At 36.8% G+C, this 23,963-nt stretch overlaps 1 protein-coding gene across 2 annotated transcripts in view; it reads left to right on the top strand.

The window, feature by feature from the left end:
* Tenm1 (teneurin transmembrane protein 1) overlaps positions 1-23,963 on the top strand; it is an 850,812-nt gene that overhangs the window by 653,646 nt on the left and 173,203 nt on the right. For both annotated transcript variants that reach the window (XM_004653940.2, XM_045140035.1), the window contains 2 exons: positions 1,942-2,088; positions 23,514-23,730. In XM_004653940.2, coding sequence (XP_004653997.1) covers positions 1,942-2,088; positions 23,514-23,730 — 364 coding nt within the window. The remainder of the gene's footprint in view (positions 1-1,941; positions 2,089-23,513; positions 23,731-23,963) is intronic.

The following is a 23,963-nucleotide window of genomic DNA, read 5'->3' as shown; positions in this document are numbered from 1 at the left end:
TGTTTTATTTTCACTTTGAGCAACTTTATTTAGATGCAATATTGCCATGTTTATAAGAGTTTTACTAGAAGATCATTTGGTTTTCCTTTTGCCATAGAATAAGCTAAACTAGACTACACTAGATTAGACTAGACTAGAAAATAGAGTAGACTGAGAAGCAGTTTTAAGGACTATTTTTTCTTTGCCTTTATGATGAGTTGTGTATAGTGTAGGGAACATAGTCAGACAATTACTAATTAAACTTCATTTACAAGGATAGCACAAGTGTTTCTTTAACATAACACTGTATCTCTAAGTGCAAATGCAAAGCTCTTTAAGGGCTTAGAAGGACAGAAAAATTATCCCTTTGCAATTACCTCATCATCTATCTCTCTAGGGATGTGCCTTTGAGAAAAACAGCAAGGGATTTTCTGTCAGATATCTACTGCCTTTCATCATGTCATCTTCAGAAGCACAATCTGTCCCAAAGTATCCTAATTCTTGCCCATTATTGGATATCCATGAGAATGTGACTGGATTAATTCCTTTTCATAGCTATGCATGTTTATCCAATGCAGAACTTGAGGATAGGGTACACATAAAACTCCATATTTTTTGACAAGAATTATCATTCATTGTTTTCATTTTTTTATATGAGAGAAATAGAGAATGGGTATGCCAGAGACTAGCCACTGCAAAGAAATTCAGGCACATGTCCCACCTTGTGCATCTGATTATGTGGGTCCTGGGGAAATCAAACCTGGCTCCATTGGCATTGCAGTCAAATGCCCTAACCACTAAGCAATCTCTCCAGCCTTCATCATTCAATTTAATAGTTGTTTTCCTTCTACTGGCCTATTGATAATGTTTGGAAAAGCATTTGGAAAAGACACCACAGTACTTCTACATATGTTTTCAAAATAGTTTTTAGATATCTATGCTTCTGACATTTTCTTTCCAACACAGACAACAAAAAGAATGCTGGTTGAGCTATCCTCAGTATAAAAGAAGTCTAATCTTATAAGACTACTGGGACAATACCCAGCAGATACATGCTATTGACCTGCCACTGGTAACTTGGCACATGCACAGTTACCCTAACTCTAAACTTCTGGTAGAAAGAGTAGGATATTTTTTAAAGGTATCAAATGAAATAAAACCAAATTCTTCAGAGGGACCATTATCAGTTTTTGTGCTTTATCTGTTAGATAAAAATTATATAAACATTACACTTTCTCTTGATTATTTTTACAATTACCAGAAACTTTAAATCTGGCATGATTTAAATCCATAAACATTTTCTGAGCATTTAATATTACTTTTATAGACATAATATTATACTAGCTTTTACAAAAGAAGTAAGAATTTTGGTGCTTAGCCTTCTGATCAATAGTAATCTTGAAAAGCTCAATAGAGTCAAAGCAATTGTAGTACATTTCTTAGGAACCATTTGAACAAATATATAATGGTGTGGGCTGAACTGTATACTAACAGACCTAAGTCCTGAAGCAATACATCACAAGGGAAAAATCACAGGCTAGACATAGCTAAGGAAAGCTCTCTTCAAAGAAACTGCTGTCTTTTCCCCACTTACTGGTTGGTCATAATTAGATACAGCATCATCTATTCATTTTTATTGAGATGAGGAGATACATTTTTCAAAAAAGAAACAGAAACTTTTCTTGTCCCCACCATAGTTTATGCCCTATCTGAACCAGAAGTTAGGAATGTGGGGGAACATTAATAACATTTAATTGGATCGCTAAGGAAAAGTACTGCAAAGTAAGGGATAGCAAGTTCCCTGGGAAGGTGTTGCAAGTAAACAAGCTCCTCTTGCATTTAAGCAGCACCTCATCTAAATGGAGCCCAGATGATTAGATGTTTTCCTGGAGGCAGATTCATCATTGTCGGCCAATCTCATTCTGATGTCCCTGTGATTGTTACTTTCTGCTGTCTTTTCAGATGGCTGCCCAGGGCTCTGCTTTGGAAATGGACGATGTACCCTGGATCAAAATGGTTGGCACTGTGTGTGTCAGGTGGGTTGGAGTGGGACAGGCTGCAATATTGTCATGGAAATGCTTTGTGGTGACAACTTGGATAATGATGGAGGTGAGTCTTTTATGCACTTTCATATAAGAAAACCAAAGTCCTACCCTTAGGACAGGAGAACCCAATCTGGCCGAGGTTGAAAATTAGGAATTTCCAGTATAAATGATAATGAGGTATATTAGGATCATACTATTTTCCAATCTTAATAATATTGAAAGAATATTAATTATAGAAAATTTCCTATGGTAAGCAATGCCCCAAATGTTTTCCATTATTAATTGCTTATTTAGTGGTCACAATAACTTTTTGAGGTATAAGTGATTTATTCATTGTTGCGCAACTCAAAAATAGCAGAGCCAAGGTTTCATTTCAGGATGAGGAAGTTTTGTTAAGTACTATATTTTATAGCCTCTTGTGTCTGCAGTATTTGTGTCAAACTAAATTAGCACACAATTCAAGCTCTCAGTTTTTACTTTGTTTTCACTATACAAAAAATAAAATACTTTTATGTTGGTTTGTTTGTCCATACGTTTTTTCTCTTGAAAATTTAGTAATGACTTGCTTTCTTTCCTTCTTTCATTTTTTTTTTTTTTTGAGTAAGGTCTCTAGCCCAGCCTGTCCTGGAATTCACTATGTAGTTTCAAGGTTTCAAGGTGACCTCAAACTCATGGTGATCTTCCTACTTCTGACTCACAAGTGCTGGCATTAGAGGTGGACGCCATCACACCTGGCTGCAATGTCTTTCTAAAGTACTTGATATTTTCAAACACTTTTTTAAACATTAATTCAATAGTTAGTTATTCACCCCTGTTGGTGGGAGGTACAATACTGGTCCTGGTATACAAAAACAAAAACTGGTAAAAAAGATTTATCACAAATTTTCTACTGTCTTGTTCTTAGTTATGTAGAGCTCCCTCTTGTGTCTGTACCTCTTAGTAACTAACACTTCGCTTTTAGAAGATACAACCTAAAGAAAATTCCTTATAAAATTTTAATTCAATTTGAACATATTTTCTTTCTGAACCATAATATCTGTACCTATATCTGCCTTACAGAGTGATAAATCAGTATACATATATAGTATATAATCATGAAGTCAGGGTCATTTCTATGTATTGGTAACTTTCATATTCTTCTAGTCATCTTGAAATATGTCAGTTGTCATTATAACCAACAGTTACCTTATTGTTAGTGGAAAATTACAACTAATTTCTTCTCTCTGTGCTTTGGAGTCCTTGGTTAAACTGCTCTCTATATCCCTCCCTCCTGTCCTTTTTTACAGCTAGTGATTGCTTATTCCATTCCATTAGTCTCTGAGATTAACACTTTAGCCTATTATTTTTTAAAGTTCCATGTGGCTCCCAGGCCAGAGAGTAACCACTTCTGTATCAGTCAGATCAACAAGTGCATCTGATACCTTCCACAATTAGACCTCAACACAGCCAAGATCACCTGGGAGTTAGCCTAAAACAAAAATTCTATTTCTGCATACTTCCAACTCAAGAAAATGTGAAATTAACTGGAATTTTCCCCCTAATATGAGTAGCTTGGCTTAAAATGAAAAAAATTACTAAATGCAATGCCTATTTCCTATATTCATGAGATATCTGCTTTCCTTGCAGCTTCCATTCAGATATGGAGCTTAAATTAATGAGGGTCCAGTTATGTCTTAGGCACTAAACTGGAGATAAGAGTTTCTTCCTATAGTTGTCCTGGCTAGAAACACTAAAATGGGATTAAAATGACAAATATTATGTATACAAAAGGATGATTATAAGTATTAAATGAGATAATTCAAGTGAACCACTTAAAAGATAATAGACAACTACCCCCCAACACACATACACACACACACATACTGCAACTTGGAGCAGATAATTTTCTGAAGAGACTATCTACTGCTTATATAAATTGAAAACCTCATTTAGGATGCAGCATGAGATTTTTCAATTAAATGAAACACAATCAACTACTTAGCTCACTTTTATGACCTTCAAAGCCTCATCTTCACTTTCCTTTTTTTCCTTTTCATTAGATGCATCTTACCCCCTCTATACACATCATACTTTGGCCATCATGTAAGCCACAATATAAGTCAGATCTTGTGAAATCTCTAACATCTACCTCCTCAAACTCCCCTGGCACTTATAATATAAAACATATAATCAAACACTTAATTATATTCTGCCTTTCCATTTTTCTTGATACATGTCAAGCATGAACCATGTCTCATACTTATTTGCCAAATATAATGGATAATAACAGTACATCACTTGTATTCAAAGTTTACTATGTACAAGGCACTGTATTGAGTCCTTTATGTGAATTATTTAAATTAATACTCATGATGTATGAATGACTATTGATGTTGATTTGCAATTTAGAAAACTAGGTACAGAGAAGTTAAACAAGGTGCTAAAGATCATATAGCAAGGAAATGATAGATTGAGCATATAAACCTAGGTAACCTTCCTCATTGCTATTGGAATAGGGATCTCTCAGCTCATAGATTGATTGAGAAGTTGTATTCAGAAAATATATTATCAACCCATGAATTTACAATTTCAGGCTTGATTAAGGTTTTAGCCCAAATAAGTTTCCTGACTTAGTTGAGTAATAAAAAATAATTGAATATTTAATTATCAAGCATCTTTATGGCCACAAGGTCACCTAAAGGTAGCCAAAAATGTTTAATGAATATATGAATTAAATATTAATGAATAAATGGATTATCAATTCTCTGTATCTGTGGAATAAGTAGAAAAGTTATAGAAGATTTTTACTGAATGTGTATTGGCCTCTGAACATTCCCTAAAAATTGTACATCTATATGCAAATTAAAATCAAAGTCCATGATATGAGCTCACAGTATTTTATGACTGTCTCTTTAGGGGATAGGGTTAGAAGGCTCCTTGAGAGTGTCAATTACCATATTTTTTGCCTTTAGTAGGATTAAAAATAGATATTTATAATAAATATAGATTTGACTGTTCTTTGAGGTCTATCTCAAAGAAAGATAGATCCCCTGAAAATCCCATGACTAACATTTTAAACTAATAATTCCATTTCTATAATATTTTATGTTACCCCTACAAATACATTATTAAATGTCCTTCATTTGGTTATCTCAGCTTTCAAACAAATCAGAATGACAGGATTCATTAGATAAATATGACTAACGATTACCATTTTTGTATTTGTATATGTGTGTGTTCTTTAATTAAATCAGAATGTGTTAATTGAACCTTTTTGAAAGTCCTAGTTTTAAAAATGTAATTCTTATGAAATCTTCCAATCAAATAAAGTGTCATTTTCAAGCCATTGCTTCAAGGAACTGCTGTCTGATTACTCCATATTATAGCTGATACTTAAGGCATGTTGGGGTTGTTTTTTGCATCCTAATCACCTTTGAATATTCATTAGTATCGCTGCTACTTCCTGCAGCTTTGACTTTAGTTACACTCTGATTTCAATTCATTGTGACTCTTAGTAACTAATTGGGCTGCATTGAATATATTGAATATGTAGGTGACACAGCTTCTCTGTAGGCTACCTAAGAATTCCTTGAACAGTGGAAACAAAACTGAGAACAGATAACCTTTGGATTTTTCTTAACATGCAAAAATGAAAACACTCTTACTATAAGAGCTTACTATAGAAGTCACAAATCTGTCATATACCTTACGTCATTTATCCTTTTAGTAAACAGGTACCTACCATGTGCACAGCCCTATGAGTGGAGGAAGCTTAATGTCATGGTGACCACATTTTTATTTGCTAATCATGCACCCTAGCCTGTAGTTTGGAAAATATGATCACCATGTTACATGCACATATGAACTGATATTAGCCAAAATTTGGACATTAGATTAACTTGGTCAGAATAGCTAAAGCAAACAGTGAAAAGAGCTACCAACATTGAAGCACACATCAAAGCAATGCTACTTAAACCAAAGTGGTGCTCATGTAAGGACAAATGGGTCAATGCAACCAAATAACAGCCCTGGAACACAGCCAAACATGAATATTTACAAGATCATAATATCGGCATCAAAAGTTAGTGAGGAAAAGAATAATTATGAAATACATGATGTGGTAACAATTATTAAGACAATATTTAGATTTTTAAGTCATGCCATGTACTAAAAGAATAAGATGAATAAACATATACCAGCTGGATTAATGAGTTAAAGGGAAAAAAATGCAATTAAAATAAAATTACAGTTCTTACAATAAGAAAGGAGTTCTTAACCATAAAAGCAAAGGGAGAAATTATAATAGGTATAAAAAGAATAAATTTAGAACCAGGAATGGTGGTACATGCCTGTAATCATAGCACTGTACTCAGTAGGCAGAGGTAGGAAGATCACCATGAGTTTGAGGCCAGTCTGGGACTACATAGTGAATTCCAGGTCAGCCTGGGGTAGAGTGAGACACTACCTTGAAAAATAAAAAAAAATAAAAAACTAAAAATAAGTTATAAATTTGATAGTGAAGGGGCTGGGGACATGGCTAAGTTAATTAAGTGCTTACTGTATAAGCATGAGGACCCAGACCTGAATGTGGAACCCCAGCACCCACATAAAGCCAAGTATGGTGGTGGATATCTGTTAATCCAAATGCTGGGGAGGAAAATACAGGAGGATCCCTGAGGCTCTGGGTTCACTAAGGGAGCCTGTCTTAAAATAAGGTGGAGAGCCATAGGGGAAGAGAGCCAACAACAATTGCTAGCCTACACACACACACACACACACACACACACACACACACACACACACACACTTGCACAGTCATGCTCACAGGCTTATGAACACACACCATACACATAAATGTACAATGTATAGAGGTGTGATTAGAAAATGATTTTTAATGTATAATTTTATTTGACAACTTCTATCCTTACAATGAACCATGATCATTCCCTCTCTTCCCCCACTTTCCCCTTCACAACTCCACACTCTATCATATTCCGTCCCTCTCTCCATTAGTCGCTCTTTTATTTTGATATCATCTTTTTCTCCTATTATGGGGATCTTGTGAAGATATTGCTAGGCACTGTGAGGTTGTTGATTTCGAGGCCAATTTCTGTCTGGACAGTTGCACTGTAAGGAGTTATACCCTTCCTTAGGCTCTTACATTCTTTCTGCCATGTCTTCCACAATGGACCCTGAGTCTTAGAGGGTGTGATAGAGATAGTCCAGTGCTGAGCACTCTCCTTCCCTGCTCAGCACTATGTTGCCTTTTGGGTCATCCCAGCAGTCATTGCCATCTGAAAAGAGAAGCTTCTCTTACCAGAAGTGAGAGTAGCATTAATATTAATAACATTAAGTGTTGTGCTTACTGGGAAGTTTATATATGCATTTAACCAGATGATAGCACACTTTATACCCCTAAGGCTCATGAATTCCCCTGCCATAGGCTTCTGATTAGGTCTTCAGTATGAGGCATGTATTACCTCCCACAGAACAGGCCTCCAGTCCAATTAGAGAGCAGTTTGTTTCCCCTAGAAAAGACATGCCACTATTGCACCCATTCAGTCATTTGACCTGTCTGGCCAAACTTGAGGCTTCCAGTGTCCATTGTTTCTATGGATGATGACTTCTGTCTCCCATAAGGCTGCACATAATGCAGCTTTTTCCATATTTCAGTCAGCTGGTCTACAGGGAGGAGGTTTTCAGCTTAGCACCAGCTTCATTTCTCTGCGACCTTGGTTCCCAGGCATGTGAAGTCTTCAGTAATAGGGTCTTACCATCTGATTCTCATGGGAAACAAAGGGCCTTGGCAATAGATTGTAATTGTTTGGAGGGAGCAGAGATCTCCCTGGACAACAACTCACAGGAAAGTATCCCATCCCTGGCACTGAAATTTTTCTAGTAGCAATATATGGCTTCTAGATGTGCCATTATGTAAAAAGGTAGGTTTTCATATGTCTTATTCAGAATATCTTGAATTTTTATTGACCATTCCCCCACCCTTTTATTTAATCTCTTCCTCTGGCCTCACTTAGGCCAGATGACTCCCAGCAATCTGTTCTTCTACACACACACACACACACACACACACGTGTGTGTGTGTATGTGTGTATGTATGTATGTATGTGTCTCCATACCCTTAAGTCCTTTCCTTTTCTCTCTCCCTTATAGCCTTTTCCTAGCTTACTGGCCTCGGCTACCAATTTTCGGTTCAACTCACACACAAGTCTACACATTTGTAGCTATGATCCACATATGGCTTTCTTGGCCTGTGTTACCTCAGTTAGTATAATCCTTTCCAGATCCAGAAATTTCCTTGAAAATTTCATAATTTCATTTTTCCTTACCACCAAATAAAACTCCATTGTGTAAATGTACCACATCTTTATTATCCATTCATCTATTGAGGGGCATCTAGGCTGGTTCCATTTCCTAGCTATTGTGAATAGAGCAGCAATAAACATGGTTGTGCAACTATCTCTAAGGTAATGAAATGAGTCACTAGGATATATGCCTAGGAGTACTATAGCTAGATCATATGGTAAATCTATTTTTAGCTGTCTCAGGAACCTCCACACTATTTGTGAATGAGAAAGATTTCCTGATTTCATCCTCCACACATTTGTTGTTAGTATATAGAAATGCTACTGATTTCTGTGTGCTTATTTTGTATCCTGCTATGTTGCTAAAAGTGTTTAACAGATCTAACAGTTTGCTGGTAGAGTTTTTAGGGTCCTTTATGTGTAGAATCATATCACCTGCAAATAATGATAATTTGATCTCTTCCTTTCTAATTCATATCCCTTTTATGAGTGTCTCTTATCTTATTGCTACAAATAAGACTTCCAGTACTAAATTGAATAAAAATATGGACAGTGGACAAACTTGTCTTGTTCCTGAATTTAGTGGAAAAGTTTCAAGTTTTCTTCCCCATTTAGTATTATGTTGGCTGTAGGTTTGTCATAAATAGCTTTTATTATGTTGAGATATGTTCCTTCTATTCCCAGTTTCTGTAGGGCTTGTACCATGAAGAGATGTTGGAGTTTGTTGAATAGTTTTTCTTCATCTACTGAGATGATCATATGATTTTTGTCCTTAAGTCCATTTATATAGTGTATTACCTTTACCAATTTGTGTATGTTGAACCATCCCTGCATCTCTAAGATAAACTTACTTGGTCAGGGTGAATAATCTTTCTGATATATTTTTGTATTCTGTTTGCCAGTATTTTGTTCATAATTTTTGGATCTATGTTCATGAGAAAGAATGGCCTGTATTTTTTTGTTTGTTTGTTTGTTTTGTCTTTGCCTGGTTTTGGTATGAGGGTGATGCTGGCTTCAAAGAAGGAGTTAGTTAGAATTCGTTCCTTTTCTATTTTATGGAAAAGTTTGAGAAGCAGTGGTATTAATTGTTCCATGAAAGTTTGGTAAAATTCCCCAGTGAATCTATGTTGTTCTGGACTTTTTTTAGTTGGGAGACTTTTTATAACTTCTTAGATCTGTGTACTTGTTTTGGGTATATTAAAATGTTTATGTCATCTGGGTTTAATTTTGGTAGGTCATATCAATCAAGGAAATCATTCATTTCTTTCAGATTTTCAAACTTAGAGGCATATATATTCTTCAAGTATGTCCTTATGATTTTTCGATTTATTTGGTATCTGTTGTCATGGTGCTTTTTTCATCTCTAACTTTAGTAATTTTTGTCTCTTCTCTCTTCTTGTCAGTTTTGCTAAGGGTTTATCAATCTTGTTTATCCTTTCAAAGAACCAACTCTTTGTTTCATTGATTCTTTGGATTGTTTGTTTTGGTTTCTGTTCCATTAATTTCTGCAATAATCTTTATAATTTCTTCCCATCTCCTGATTTTTGGATTACCATGTTCTTCTTTTTCCAAGGCTTTAAGGTAAAGCATTAAATTATTTATTTGAGAACTCTCTAATTTCTTTTTTTTTATTTTAATGTCAATTTACTTTCACAAAACAATAAAATTAGAAAACTGTGACTATATGTCTTAAATCCAAAGTAAATTGTTGTAACCACCTGTGTGTATAGGCAGTCCCAGCCTGTGGTAAACAGGATTCTTTATTCCCATGAAGCCCACATTCCAATCCCTAGAGCCTATGGATGTCTCCTTGTGTGATAAAGGAGCCTTGTGATTAGGATTAAGAATCTTATTTTTTTTTAATTTAATTTATTAGTTTTCTTTTCAGTAAATACAGGCAGTTTGGTACCATTGTTTAGGCTCATCTGTGATCTACCCCCTCCCATTGGATCCTCCTTGTTGATGTAAATGGATCGTGCATTGTGGCGTTAGCCCCCAGTTATTGGTATGATAAATGTCTCTGCAAGTCATGACCCAACATATGACTCTGAAATTCTTTCCGCCCCCTCTTCCACAAAATTTCCCTGAGCCATGTTGCGTTCATTTTTGGTTTGCTTCTGTGCTGAGGTGTTTGGGGCCACTGAGGCTCTGGTCTCTGATTTGGTAGGAGTTGATTTTTCTCTGCATTGGTCTCCTTCCCCTTTGTGCTGGTATCCGGTTCACAGGAAAACATCACCTCTGCTTATTTCGCCAGTTGTCCTTAGTTTCAGTTGGGCCCCTTTTGAGGTATGTTGGGGCAGCTCTCTCCTTAGGATCTGCATCTATCTGAAAAAGAGAAGCAGATTCTCCAACGGAGAGTAAGTTAGCACCCAGAAAATTGAGATAACACTTACTTTTTTGATAGACAGTTTGATAGATATAGGCCCTCTTATACCCCGTGATTGATGGTAGCTTGGAGGCACTTAGCGCTGTAAATTTCCTTCTTAGGACTACCTTCATTGTGTCCCAAATGTTTTAGTATGTTGTGTTCTAATTATCATTTGATTCTGTGAAATTTTTTGTTTCCTTCTTGATTTCTTCATTGACCCATTCATCACTCAATAGTGTGCTCTTTGTCTCCATGAATTTGTGTATGCTCTGTCATTTTTTAAAGATTTTTTTTAATTTTTTTATTAGTTTTCTATTTAGCAAATACAGGCAGTTTGGTACCATTATTAGGCTCATCCATGACCTACCCCCCTCCCCATTGGCCCCTCCTTGTTGAGGTATATGGGTCATGCATTGTGGAGTTAGCCCACAGTTATTGGTAGGATAAATGTCTCTGCATATCATGACCCAACATGTGGCTCTGACATTCTTTCCGCCCCCTCTTCCGCAAAATTTCCCTGAGCCATGTTGGGTTCATTTTTGGTCTGCTTCAGTGATGAGGTATTGGGGACCTCTGAGGCTCTGGCTCTCTGATTTGGTAGGAATTGATTTTTCTCTGTGTTGGTCTCCTTCCCCCTTGTGCTGGTATCTGGTTCATCAGGAAAAGAGCACCCTTGATTGTTTTGCTAATTTTCCTTAGTTTCATCTGGGGCCCTTTTGAGGTATGATGGGGTGGCTCTCTCCTTAGGATCTGCATCTATCTGAAAAAGAGAAGCAGATTCTCCAATGGAGAGTAAGTTAGCACCAGGACAAATGACATAACTCCTACTTTTTTATATATAGAGTTTAATAGGTGTAGGCCCTCTTGTAGCCCATGATTGATTGATGGTAGCTTGATATTGGAGAGAGGGTTTATGTTTGGATATGATTCTGACTTGTTTCCCAGCTCCAGCTATGGGTCCCTTACCACTGAGGGGATCAGTTACCCAAATCAAGAGCAGTTGGTTCCCCACCATGGCTGTGTGCCACTATTGCACTTGTGTGGGCATCACAACCCCTTATTTGTTGCTAAGTAGGTTAGACCATGTGTTGTTTGGCAGACATTGGTTATTTCCTCCAGTTGCCCATGTAGCACATTCTGGCAATAGACAGGCTGACTGTCTGGGGACTGACTCTCTCCTGGCTTCCAGTCATGCCGGTTCCATTTTACGTGTCAGCTGCATATGGTGTCTTCAGCAATAGGGTCTTACCACTAACCTTTGGTGGGTCCTCAAGTGCTCTGACAGAAATCTGTCATTCTTTTAGGAAACCTTGTAGGTTTCTCTGCTCAAAAGCTCATTGTGGATGATAGCCCCATGCTGGTACTCGGAGTCACAGGTCAGTGCCCAATAAGAAAATGAGGAAGAATATAACTAATATACAAGGGTTAGGGAGGAGAGAGGGAGAGGGAAGAGGTAGAAGGTTTAGGTTAGATTGATCCTACCCTCTCCAGTGTCTTGTGGTTCAGGTGTTTCCAATAAGAGCCTGGTGAGGGCTCAACCATTTGGTCTGCCTTTTAGGAAGTAGTTAAGATTTATTTTTATGTATTTTTTAGAGACTGAGAGAGGGAGAGAAAGAGAATGAGAATGGGCACACCAAGGCCTCCAGCTACTGCAAACAAACTCCAGACACATGAACATCTGGCTTATGTGGGACCTGGAGAATGGAACCTGTGTCCTTCAGCTTCAAAGGGAAACTCCTTAACCACTAAGCCATCTCCCCAGCCCTGCTCTGTAGTTTTTATTGGTGTTGATTTATATAGTTTAATCCCATTATGGTCAGATAGAGTACAAGGGATTATTTCAATTTTCCTATACTTGTTAAGATTTGCTTTGTGTCCTAATATATGGTCTATTCTGGAGAATGTTCCATGTGCTGATGCAAAGAATGTATAATCTTCAGCATTTGGATAGAATGTCCTGCAGATATCTGTTAGGTCCATTTATTTCATAACATCATTTAATTCAGCTGTCCTTCTGTTTATTTTTTGCTAGGGTGACCTGTCAATTGATGAAAGTGGGGTATTGAAGTCACACAGTACAATTGTGTTTGGTGTTATATGTTACCTTAAGTCTTATAGCGTTTGTTTGATGAAATTGGGAGCCCCCATGTTAGGTGCATATACATTTAAGATTGTAATGTCCTGCTGTTGGAGTCTTCCTTTAATCAATATAAAGTGACCTTCTTTGTCTTTCCTCACTAATGTTGTTTTGAAGTCTATCCTGTCAGATATTAGGATAGCAACCCCTGCTTGTTTCCTAGATCCATTTACTTGAAATACCATTTTCCATCATTTCACTCTAAGACATTATATATCTTTTTATTAAGAGATGAGTTTCCTGGAGGCAACAAACAGCAATATCCTGCCTTTAAACCCAGTTTTCCAGCTTGTGTTTTTTGGTTGGGGCATTGAGGCCATTGATATTAAGAGTTATTATTGAAAGGTATGTGATTATTCTCACCATCCTTCTTGTTTTGCAGTACTTCCTGACTTCCCTTTGCTCTCTTGTTTTAACTGTTATTTGAGTATTTTTATTTCCTGTTTCCTCCTGTGTGTCCTTTGGTTTCTCTTCAGTGTGAAAGATTTCTTCAAGTATTTTCTGTAGAGCTGGCTTAGTTATCATAAGTTCCTTTAGCCTGTTTGTTGTGGAATGTCCTTATTTCTCCATCAATTAGGATGAATAGCTTTCCTGGGTAAAGTATACTTGGTTGAAAGTTGTTTTCTTTCAGAATTTGGAATATATCATGTCAAGCTTTTCTGGCTTTTAAAGTTTGTGTTGAGTAATCTGCTATGATCCTGATGGGCTTGCCTTTCTAGATGACTTGCTTTTTCTCTCTAACTGCTTTTTGTTTATATGTTTAGTAGTTCAATTATAACATAGCGAGGAGGGATTCTTTCAAGGTTTTTCTGTTTAGTGTCCTAAAATCTTTCTGTATCTGTATTGGCATTTTTTTTCCCAATTTGGTGATAATTATCTTCTCTGGTTTTGTTGAAAATGCCTCTATGCCTTTGGCTTGAAATTCTTCTACTTCTGCTATACCCTAAATTCTTATGTTTGATCTTTTTTTATAGTGTCCCAAATAGTTTGAAATTCACATTCATGCCTTCCTATTAGCTTATCTTTCTCTTTGTTGGACTGTATTACATCTGCCACCTGGTCTTCTAGTTTAGATATTCTGTTCTCTCCTTCATCCTTTCTATTGTTTCTATTTCTATTGTTGAGACTCTCCATGGAGTTTTGTTGTTGTTGTTTTGGGGTATTTTTTGACTAACTATAATTTTCAGTGCTAGAATTTCTGCTTGGTTTTTCTTCAATATTTCAATTTCCTTACTCATGTCTTATAATAACCTCCTTATTTTGTTAAGCTTGTTTCCTGTGCTCTCATGGAATTCCTTTAGTTTGTTTTCTTCTTTAATTCCTTTGTTTTCTTCTTTGATTCCTTTGATATCTTTGAGTATAGATATAATAATTTAAAAAAAATCTTTGTCAGGCATTTCATTTAACACAGTCTCATTGTGGGTCATTTTTGATGGACTTATAATTTTCGTTGTAGTTGTATTGTCTTGATTCGTTGTGTTTCTTGTATTATAATATAGCAATTTTGCATCCTGAGTTGATTTGATTTCTTGGGTTTTCTAATTATCTCTGGTGCTCTTAGACGTGGAAATCCAACTTTATGTACCTTCAGAGTAGGAGTTTAAGGTGCCAAGTGTAGTTCTTTGTACTCCAATCCAACCACAGAAGTAATCTTAGGTGTTGAGTTTACCTACTACTCAAGTATTCTATTTTTCTAATTTACTGGCAACGTTATAAAATTCAACTGAGCAATATACACATTCAAAAAACCAGCACAGAGTATTCAAATGTGGGGATTGAAACAAACAGACAACCTTACAAAGCCAAAATCCCTAAGGGTGTGTGTTGCTCTGCACCCTTAATCCTCTCAGCTAGGAGGTTGAGATTTCTGTTCTGAAATGGGTACCAGGTCAGCCTGGGTCTGAATCAGACCCTGCCCTCAATACTGACAGAAGAAAAAGACAAAGGCCCTATGAATCTGAAAGCATCAAAGACAACAGTCAACCGCCAAATACAGCTTAATTGAAAATGGTAAAGGTAACAATGAATATGTAACATGAAACCTTCCCTGACATGGAAAGAGAGAATAGCACTTCCAGTGCAGACCTATGTACCTGCTTTGATTTATTTTATTTATTTATTATTTATTTATTTATTTATTATTTATTCATTTATTTATTTTTGTCAATTGGCCTCATTACCTTTCGGGATGGCTTCCAATATCACCAATGCTGACAGCCCACCTCTATCTTTACATGTTGTGCTGTGGAGCTGGTCCTCTGATCAGCTCTGCTGGATGCCCTGCTACCAGGTGCTGAATGCATTGTTGGAGGTTCATGGTTCTGACAGTTGTGGGATGGGAGAGTGCAGGAAGCCTGGACTTGTACTGGAACTGCTTACCTGGTCCCACCTGTATCCCTTTCAGCAGCTCCTTAACTGATCTCTGCTTTCTCCCTTTCAGATTTAATGAGGTTGGAGAATCCCCTTGCTTGTTGTTTGCTCCTGCAAATGGGCACTTGGCTGGGTGGGCACACAGATCCATGGGATTCTGGCCAGTTTCCTCCTTTCTTGTAGATCTTTGTCTCTCCTGTTTCTTCACTGTGACTGATACAAACCTACACATCTTCACTTTTGGAAAGAAAAGGGTATTCTGCTGTGGTTTTGCTTAAGTCCCTCCTTAGGCTGGTTTGGGGAGACTCCCATGCTGCTATTACCTGGAAGTCTCTAGAAAATAAATTTTTACTTGTTCATAAAAAGTTTAAACAATATTTATGATTATGGGTTGAATTTGTAGACCATCCAATAAATAAATGTTTGGAAACAACAAAATTTTCATCCTAGTAACTATTCATGAGTATTTCAGTTTATTGAAAATTTAGTTCTTTGGTTTCAGTAGTTCCACTTCACATGGACAACTGCCACATCAGTGTACTTACTGGACAGCACACTACTAGAGTATTCCCAACTTTGATAAAAGTTTTATTGGATAACGCTGTTTCAAATTTTAGCTCAAATGATTACTTACCTTTTATCTAAAAGTTCCACATTGAGTACTAACTTTTCTGTAATTTGTTACTAAAAGTGGGTAGGCACCAGATTTTGTGGGACTTTGAGAGTTTTATAAAACCTCCAGTCAAAACCTCCAGACATTTCATTCACTCTACTTACAGAGGAATGAGAATGTTCTTTTTTATGATAGAAAGATCATGAAGTAGTCTTTAAAATACTAAAAAAAAAAGTATTTAATCATAATGGGCTTTGTTCCACTGATGTTTTAAGTATTTATTGCATATTTATTCAAACTTCTCTTGTATGAACTCTTCTAATAGTCTCTGATCATATTCATTGGCAAATCAATAATTTGATTGCCTAAAAGAGAAAGATCTTCCAGGAATCATTCTTCAAACAAGTCACCATTCTTTAAAAACAGTAGCTACTTACAAGCCACATTTATATCCCAGTGTTTCCAGATCTAGAAACCAACACCGTGAGTGAGTTTTGAACACATATTCATATGTTCCTGGATCAGTGAACCTCATACTTGTTTTGAATGTCACCAGGATGCTATAGTGTTAAATAGAAAGATAAGAAACAAGGGATTAATAATATTTGCTCTGTTGAAGGGCCAGATAAATTCTCCTCATTTAGTTTTGAGGTTTGGTTAGTGCGAAAGACACCTTCACATGTCCAATCAACTCTAATTTATGACCATCATATTGTTATTCAAGCCCCTTGACTACCATGCAATTTTGGATGGGGTTGAAAGTTGGACAATCTTAACTATATTGCTCAGTTTTCCACCTATGATTGGGCCTACACTACACATTAAGTAGGAATATTTTACACCCTTTTGCATGATTAGCAATGGTAAGAAATGAATTAGTAGTGCTTGAAATAAAGGAATTTAATGCAGGTAATAAAAGTGTGATATCAAGCCAGACATGGTGGTGCACGCCTTTAATCCCAGCACTCAGGAGGCAGAGGTAGGAAGATCACTGTGTGTTCAAGGCCACCCTGAGACTCCATAGTGAAATTCCAGGTCATCCTGGGCTTAAATGAGACCCTACCTCAAAAAAAGGTGATATCAGTTAAAATATACTAACATGCATTTTGATGCATTAGTGAACAATCTATTAATTGTGGGAAAAAATTAATTATAATAGAACTATGATATTTTTAGGATTGACATGCCTTTATTCTTTAACTAAATAAAAGGTAAACTTATATTTAATCCCTACTTAAATGGCAATAAGCTCTAAATCAGTGAAATTTAATGAATAAAATACTCCTGCAATATTAGTGTCTACCTACTTAGTGCTATAAAAGATCCTACTTAAGTAAAGATAGGTTGCTAAATGAACACAATCCAACAAACTGTATGTTCTAAGCAAAAATCACCTGTCCTCTCACAGGTGCTAAGGAAATTGCAACAAAAGTGGGGCTGAACACTTTAAACTGTCATTGCAACCCATTGATACCTTCCACTAGGATTCAATCCCTACAAACATTGCATTCTGTGTGGTTCAAAACGAAGTAAACTAACAATAGCTAGTGTTTATCAAGTACTAGATACTGTGCACACTTTTTTATCATCTTTACAACTTCATTGAGGTACAAGTGATATAATAATGGAATAATAAATACAAATAATTTGATGAGTTTAGTCATATTACACACTTAAGTTAAAATGACCTTGGTACTAGACATATCCATCATATCAAATGGCTTCATTCTGTCTTTGTAAGGTGTTGAATACCTACCCTCTCAAGAAATGTTCAGTGCATAAAACTTATTGTTAACTATAAGTACTCTCCTGTAAAAGAGCTTGCTCATCATCTTTAACCATGGCTTTTTATCCATTGAATGAATAACTTCACAAAGCCTCTCTCCACATTTCCTGAAACACCATTCTATCATTGACTTCTCTGTAGTTGTTTACCTTGAATTCATCATAAATAGGAATCATAGAGAACTTTTACTTCTGTGTCTACTTAACCTTAGCATATGGTCCTCCAGTATATAGCCATACTACTGTGAATCCCTTCAGTGTCATCATTAGGATTATTATAATGTGAACCTTACATGACAGATGTTACAGTTACCCACATGTTACAGATGAAGAACTTGTGAGTCCAGAAGTTGGGCTGATTTGTCCAAATTCATATATATGATTGACAGTGCCAAGTTAAAGTTTGGAATCAAAGTGGTCTGGTTTGTTCACCTTAGATACTCACATGCAATAAATCTCTATATAAACTCAGGCACTTAGAATTTCTACAGCCCTGTCAGTGGAAATAGTGTTCACTACTTAGATAGTAGCATTGTGTGTAATATTTGTAATGAATGTACTATGTCCTACTATGACTCCTGTAGTAGTTAAACTGTGCAGTCATAGTTAGTCTTCATTTCTTTAGTTGTAAAATGAGGATGAGAACATCTACCTAACAAGGTTGTTGCAGGAATTAGCTGAGCTGATATGTTTGAAAGAATCTAGTACTTGGAAAATATTGACTAGTTTATACATGGTTCCAAAATTTTCAGGATCCCTTGCCAAAACTTGGCTGCCCATTTCTTTTATTTTATTTTATTTATTTTTCGAGGTAGGGTCTCACTCTAGTCCAGGCTGACCTGGAACTCACTATGCAGTCTCAGGATGGCCTTGAACTCACAGTGATGCACCTACCTCTGCCTCCCGAGTGCTAGGATTAAAGGCGTGTGCCACCATGCCCAGCTCTTTTCTTTCTTTTTTTTTTATTAGTTTTGTATTCAGCAAATACAGGCAGTTTGGTACCATTATTAGGCTCATCCATGACCTCCCCCCTCCCCATTGGCCCCTCCTTGTTGAGGTATATGGATCATGCATTATGGAGTTAGCCCACAGTTATTGGTAGGATAAATGTCTCTGCATATCATGACTCAACATGTGGCTCCGACATTCTTTCCGCCCCCTCTTCCGCAAAATTTCCCTGAGCCATGTTGGATTCATTTTTGGTCTGCATCAGTGATGTGGTGTTGGGGACCTCTGAGGCTCTGGCTCTCTGATTTGGAATTGATTTTTCTCTGTGTTGGTCTCCTTCCCCATTGTGCTGGTATCTGGTTCATCAGGAAAACAGCACCCTTGCTTGTTTGGCCAATTTTCCTTAGTTTCAGCTGGGGCCCTTTTGAGGTATGATGGGGTGGCTCTCTCCTTAGGATCTGCATCTATCTGGAAAAGAGAAGCAGATTCCCCAAAAGAGAGTAAGTTAGCACCAGGACAAATGAGATAACCCTTACTTTTTTTATAGAGAGTTTAATAGGCGTAGGCCCTCTTGTAGCCCATGATTGATGGTAGCTTGATATTGGAGAGCGGGCTTATGTTTGGATATGGTTCTGACTTGTTTCCCAGCTCCAGCTATGGGTCCCATACCACTGAGGGGATCAGTTAGCTAAATCAAGAACAATTGGTTCCCCATCATGGCTGTGTGCCACTATTGAACTTGTGTGGGCATCATAACGGGTTATTTGCTGCTAAGTAGGTTAGACCATGAGTTTCTTGGACAGATATTGGTCATTTCCTCCAGTCGCCCATGTAGCACCTTCTGGCACTAGACACGCTGACTGTCTGGGGACTGACTCTCTCCTGGCTTCCAGTCATGCCGGTTCCATTTTACATGTCAACTGCATATGGTGTCTTTAGCAGTAGGATCTTACTGCTAACCTTTGGTGGGTCCTCAAGTACTCTGACAGAAATCTGTCATTCTTTTAGGAAACCTTGTAGGTTTCTCTGATCAAAAGCTCATTGTGGATGATAGCCCATGCTGGTACTGGGAGTTACAGGACAGTGCCCACTAAGAAAATGAGGAAAAAGATAACTAATATAGAAGAGTTAGAGAGACGAGAGAGATTGAGGGAGAGGGAGACAGAGAGGGAGGGAGGGAAGTTGTAAAAGATTTAGGTTAAACTTGATCCTACCCTCTCCAGTGTCTTGTGGTTCAGGTGTTTCCTGTAAGGGCCTGATGAAGGTTCAGCCATTTCGTCTGCCTTTCAGGAAGTAGAATTTTATGGTACCATTGCTGTTTGGGTCTAGATTAGTGTTTCCCACCCCTTCGATGCCCTCTCCTCCCTCCCCATCCATCCTAGTGTCTAGCTTTTTTATTATTTTTTATATTTGTACTTGGTGAATACAGTCAAGTTGGTACCATTGTTAGCCTTCTCCACAGGGATTTTCCTTGTTGGGGTATATGGGTTTTGCATTGTGGAGTTAGCCTTTAATTTAAAATGAAATGTCTCTGCCTGTCATGACCCAATGTATGGCTTTGACATTCTTTCCGCCCCCTCTTCTGAAAATTGCCCTGAGATACATGGGCTGCCCATTTTTCATCAAGACAATAATATGCTTACTTTTCCTGAAGGATTCACATGAACAAATTCATTTCAAATTTAGAAGAACATAGGTTTATTCTCATCTTGTGTTCATACCATCTTCTCCATTCTTTTCTCCAGTCAAAGACATACATGTATCTGGCAAATATTTAATGGCCAATATTAGTGGAAGTGACTTGATCACATAGCAATAAATTAATTAATTAACTAAATAAAATTTAAAATAGGATCTTTGATCTGCACTTGCATTGATTGAGCCAATTGGCCTAATCTCAAATTGGTTGGCACACCTAGGATAACCGAATGTCATGTTTAGTTCTTAAAGATAATGTAATCTCTCTCCTTTTTAGCTACTTTAAAATTTTTATTCCATTAAAGAAAACAAGCCATAAAAGAAAAATCAGTTAGTAAAGGATAGATTTGTATCTGACACCCTGAGCGTGGCTGTCAGTAGGGTGCCACAGCTTCCAATTCAGAACAACAAAAGAACTGTTAATAGCCAAAAAATACACACATCCAGTGTGACTATCATTTACACCTCTTTGTAACAGTCTAGACATACTGTTTGGGGTGTTATCCAATGTGATAATTGGTAAGTAGAGTTTTACTCATGCACTGGGTTTGCCTACAAATTATAATTTAGGGTAGCATGCCATTATTTGTCTGCTACCTTTCTAAATCCAACAGATTTTTTGGTATTTTCTCAGCAAAGAAGTCTCAGAAGGTCAGCTCTATATAATAGACAATTGCTAAATATGAAACATTAGCCTGAATTCTATACCACATAACTAGATGATAATGTGGGTCTCCATTTTGAAATGTGTCTATGTATAGTTTTAGATTACAGTTTTGACTATTGTTTTAGTATTACCATTTATGTGCAATCCCTTTTGTATAATAAAGTGGAATTTTACTGCTGATAGACTTAAACCAGTGAATGACCAAACTTATTTTTGCTGTGCATTTGTCAATACTGGCCAGACCAGAAACTAGCTATGTCCACATATATTATCATCTCAGTAAAAATGAACTCACTATTAAATCAAATGTAAGATAAAAGTTGAGTGCCCATTTAAAAAAAGCATTTTCCATTGTTTAGCATATTAGGCACTAATTCTAAATATCAGAGAACTCTTAATAATCTGTTATTTTCACCAGCTTTTCTGTGTGTCCAGATGTTTAATTAGCAGAATAAAGAGATCATGTGCTAATAAGTGGTTGAAAGGAATGCATTGGAGGGAATGGTGGTAGTAGCATTAAAATACCATATACAATTTGTTAATATGTTTTGTTGAATGGGAGGATGGAGACTTCCCTTTAAAACAAACCCACACTGAAAATTAGATATCAACATAAAAGAAATATGGAGAAATAGAACAGGGGCAAAAATAGATTGAACAAACAGGAAATAAAGAAAGAAGCAATCTGTATTTGAAATCAAAGTTGTTTATAATATAGGGAATTTGAAAGGACAAAATGCAGGGGGGAATATTTCCTGGGTGTCCTAGGATTATTGTTCCAAATGCCCATTTCCTTGGTACGGATGACTTTCTTTGCCCCCAGCTGTGGTACACCCCCTTACCAGCTCAACAGGAGCAGTCAAGTAAGGAAGAGAGCAAGTGAAAAAGCTGCAGGAAACCAGCACCAGTTACTTTCATGAGTACCCTCAAGAAGCCTCTGATCCCTCTGCACCTTCCTATTCTACTGTGAGCTAAGATTACCGTCTTTTTATTTAACCTTTGTTAAACAACTGGATTAGAACCACTTGCTTGGTTTAAGGGTCTTGGAAGGACTTTTAATATATTTTGCTTTTTATGTATGGAGTGAAGTGTCCATTTCCTCAGTCAATCATTGCAACCCCCTCTTTTTGCGTGGACTTCTTTCCAACAGCCCTTCTTACTAGTGTAAAACTATTTCACTGGTGTGTCAGCTGTTTACACATCTATTTTTTTCTATTAAATGCTGAGCTCCTAAAAAAAAAAAAAAAAAAAGGAGATTTTTCTCTCTTAATGCTCCCCAAGCAACTCACATGGTGTTTTGTACCTATTAAATTCTAGTAATAAGCCAGGCATGGTGATGGACACCTTTAATCCCAACACATAGGAGGTAGAGGTTAGAGGACTGCTGAGAGTGAAAGGCCACCATGGGACTACACAGTGAATTCCAGGTCATCCTGAACTAGAAAGAGACACTACCTCAACCCCTCCAAATATTCTAGTTATTCTTCCTCCAATGGCCCCCTTAATCAGAATCATTTCTCTTGCAAAGGTTGAAGTCCTTATGTAAGTTTCTGTCTTGGTACCACAGTAGATTCCGGAGTCTAATGCAAATGGTGATGGCCCAAACAATGAGAGAAAGTGGATGATTACACTCATGTAGCTTAGGTTTAACCATAACTGTATACATTCTAGCTACTATATAAACTCCTTAAGAATGTGGTTCTGCACCTTTCAGAATCACCAGGATTAAGAATGTAGGAAAATATAACATTAAGCTATGTGGAAATTCTGACTCAGTATGTAGAGCTCAGGTATACAATTACTGAATAAACTCCCCAGGTAACTTACTACACATTTGAAAATCTCTGCATTAAATATTTTGTCACCAAGAAAATCTCAGCCTTGATTTTGAGAATTATCAGCAGAATATTGGGAGGGATTTTTTAATACAAATACAGCTACTGGTTAATTTTGAGTACATCAATAACTCACCAAATACTATAGCCAAATGCTACATTATAACTATATAAACTATCTTCTCCAGCCAATAAATGCTAGAGAACTCAGCAAAAGAAGATTTGAACTTAAAAGATGTCTCAGTCATTAAAAGTACTTGCCACTTAAGCATGAGGGCCTTTTGGGATACAGACCATGTACATCTGTAACCCAAGTCTACAGGAAGTGAAGAACAGATAATCCTAGGGCTTACTGAGGCACAGAAACTCCAAGTTGAGGGAGAAACCTCACCTCTATGAAAGAAATACACAGATGAATGATAAGAGAACACCTGAAATTCTCCTCAGGCCTCCATAAGCCCAGGCATGAGGCACTCACTTCTAGACACACATACACATACACCTCACCTCACACCACACATATGCTCTGTATATATGCACATACACACACATGTAGAAAGGAAAGATTAATGAACAAAATAGTGGGGATTTCTCTGAAGAACAATATAAACTCACTGAGCAATAATTCCTAAAGATCTGCAAATGTAACAGGTTCTAATCTAGAAATAAGATTACCTAATGTTATATTTTCTATTTCTCTTCATTTTACATGTTTTAAACTATGTTGCTTCTCTTGGAGATAAATGTCAATATTTTTTCTTTTTCTCAGATGGGTTGACAGACTGTGTGGACCCAGATTGTTGTCAACAAAGCAACTGTTATGTAAGCCCACTTTGTCAGGGCTCACCAGATCCGCTTGATCTCATTCAGCAAAGCCAACCCCTGTTTTCTCAGCATACTTCAAGACTTTTCTATGACAGAATCAAATTTCTTATTGGCAAGGATAGTACTCATGTCATTCCTCCAGAGATCTCATTCGACAGCAGGTACATGTTAATTTTATTTTCTTCCTTAGTGAAGACTGATGATAATGTTCCTTTATTGTAAAAGAGATCTTCTAAAGAACAAGTTGCTTATCATTCTATCCTGCCTATACTGATATATTTCTTAGGACTTCCATGGAATCTATACCTTTATCAATTACTTAAGAAAAGACAAATTTCTAGAGATTATCATAAAAGTTATGATATATATATATATACATATATATATATACATA

The sequence above is a fragment of the Jaculus jaculus genome, chromosome X (assembly GCF_020740685.1).
Source record: "Jaculus jaculus isolate mJacJac1 chromosome X, mJacJac1.mat.Y.cur, whole genome shotgun sequence".
Lineage (NCBI taxonomy): Eukaryota > Metazoa > Chordata > Mammalia > Rodentia > Dipodidae > Jaculus > Jaculus jaculus.
This window is presented reverse-complemented; position numbering and strand designations above follow the sequence as displayed.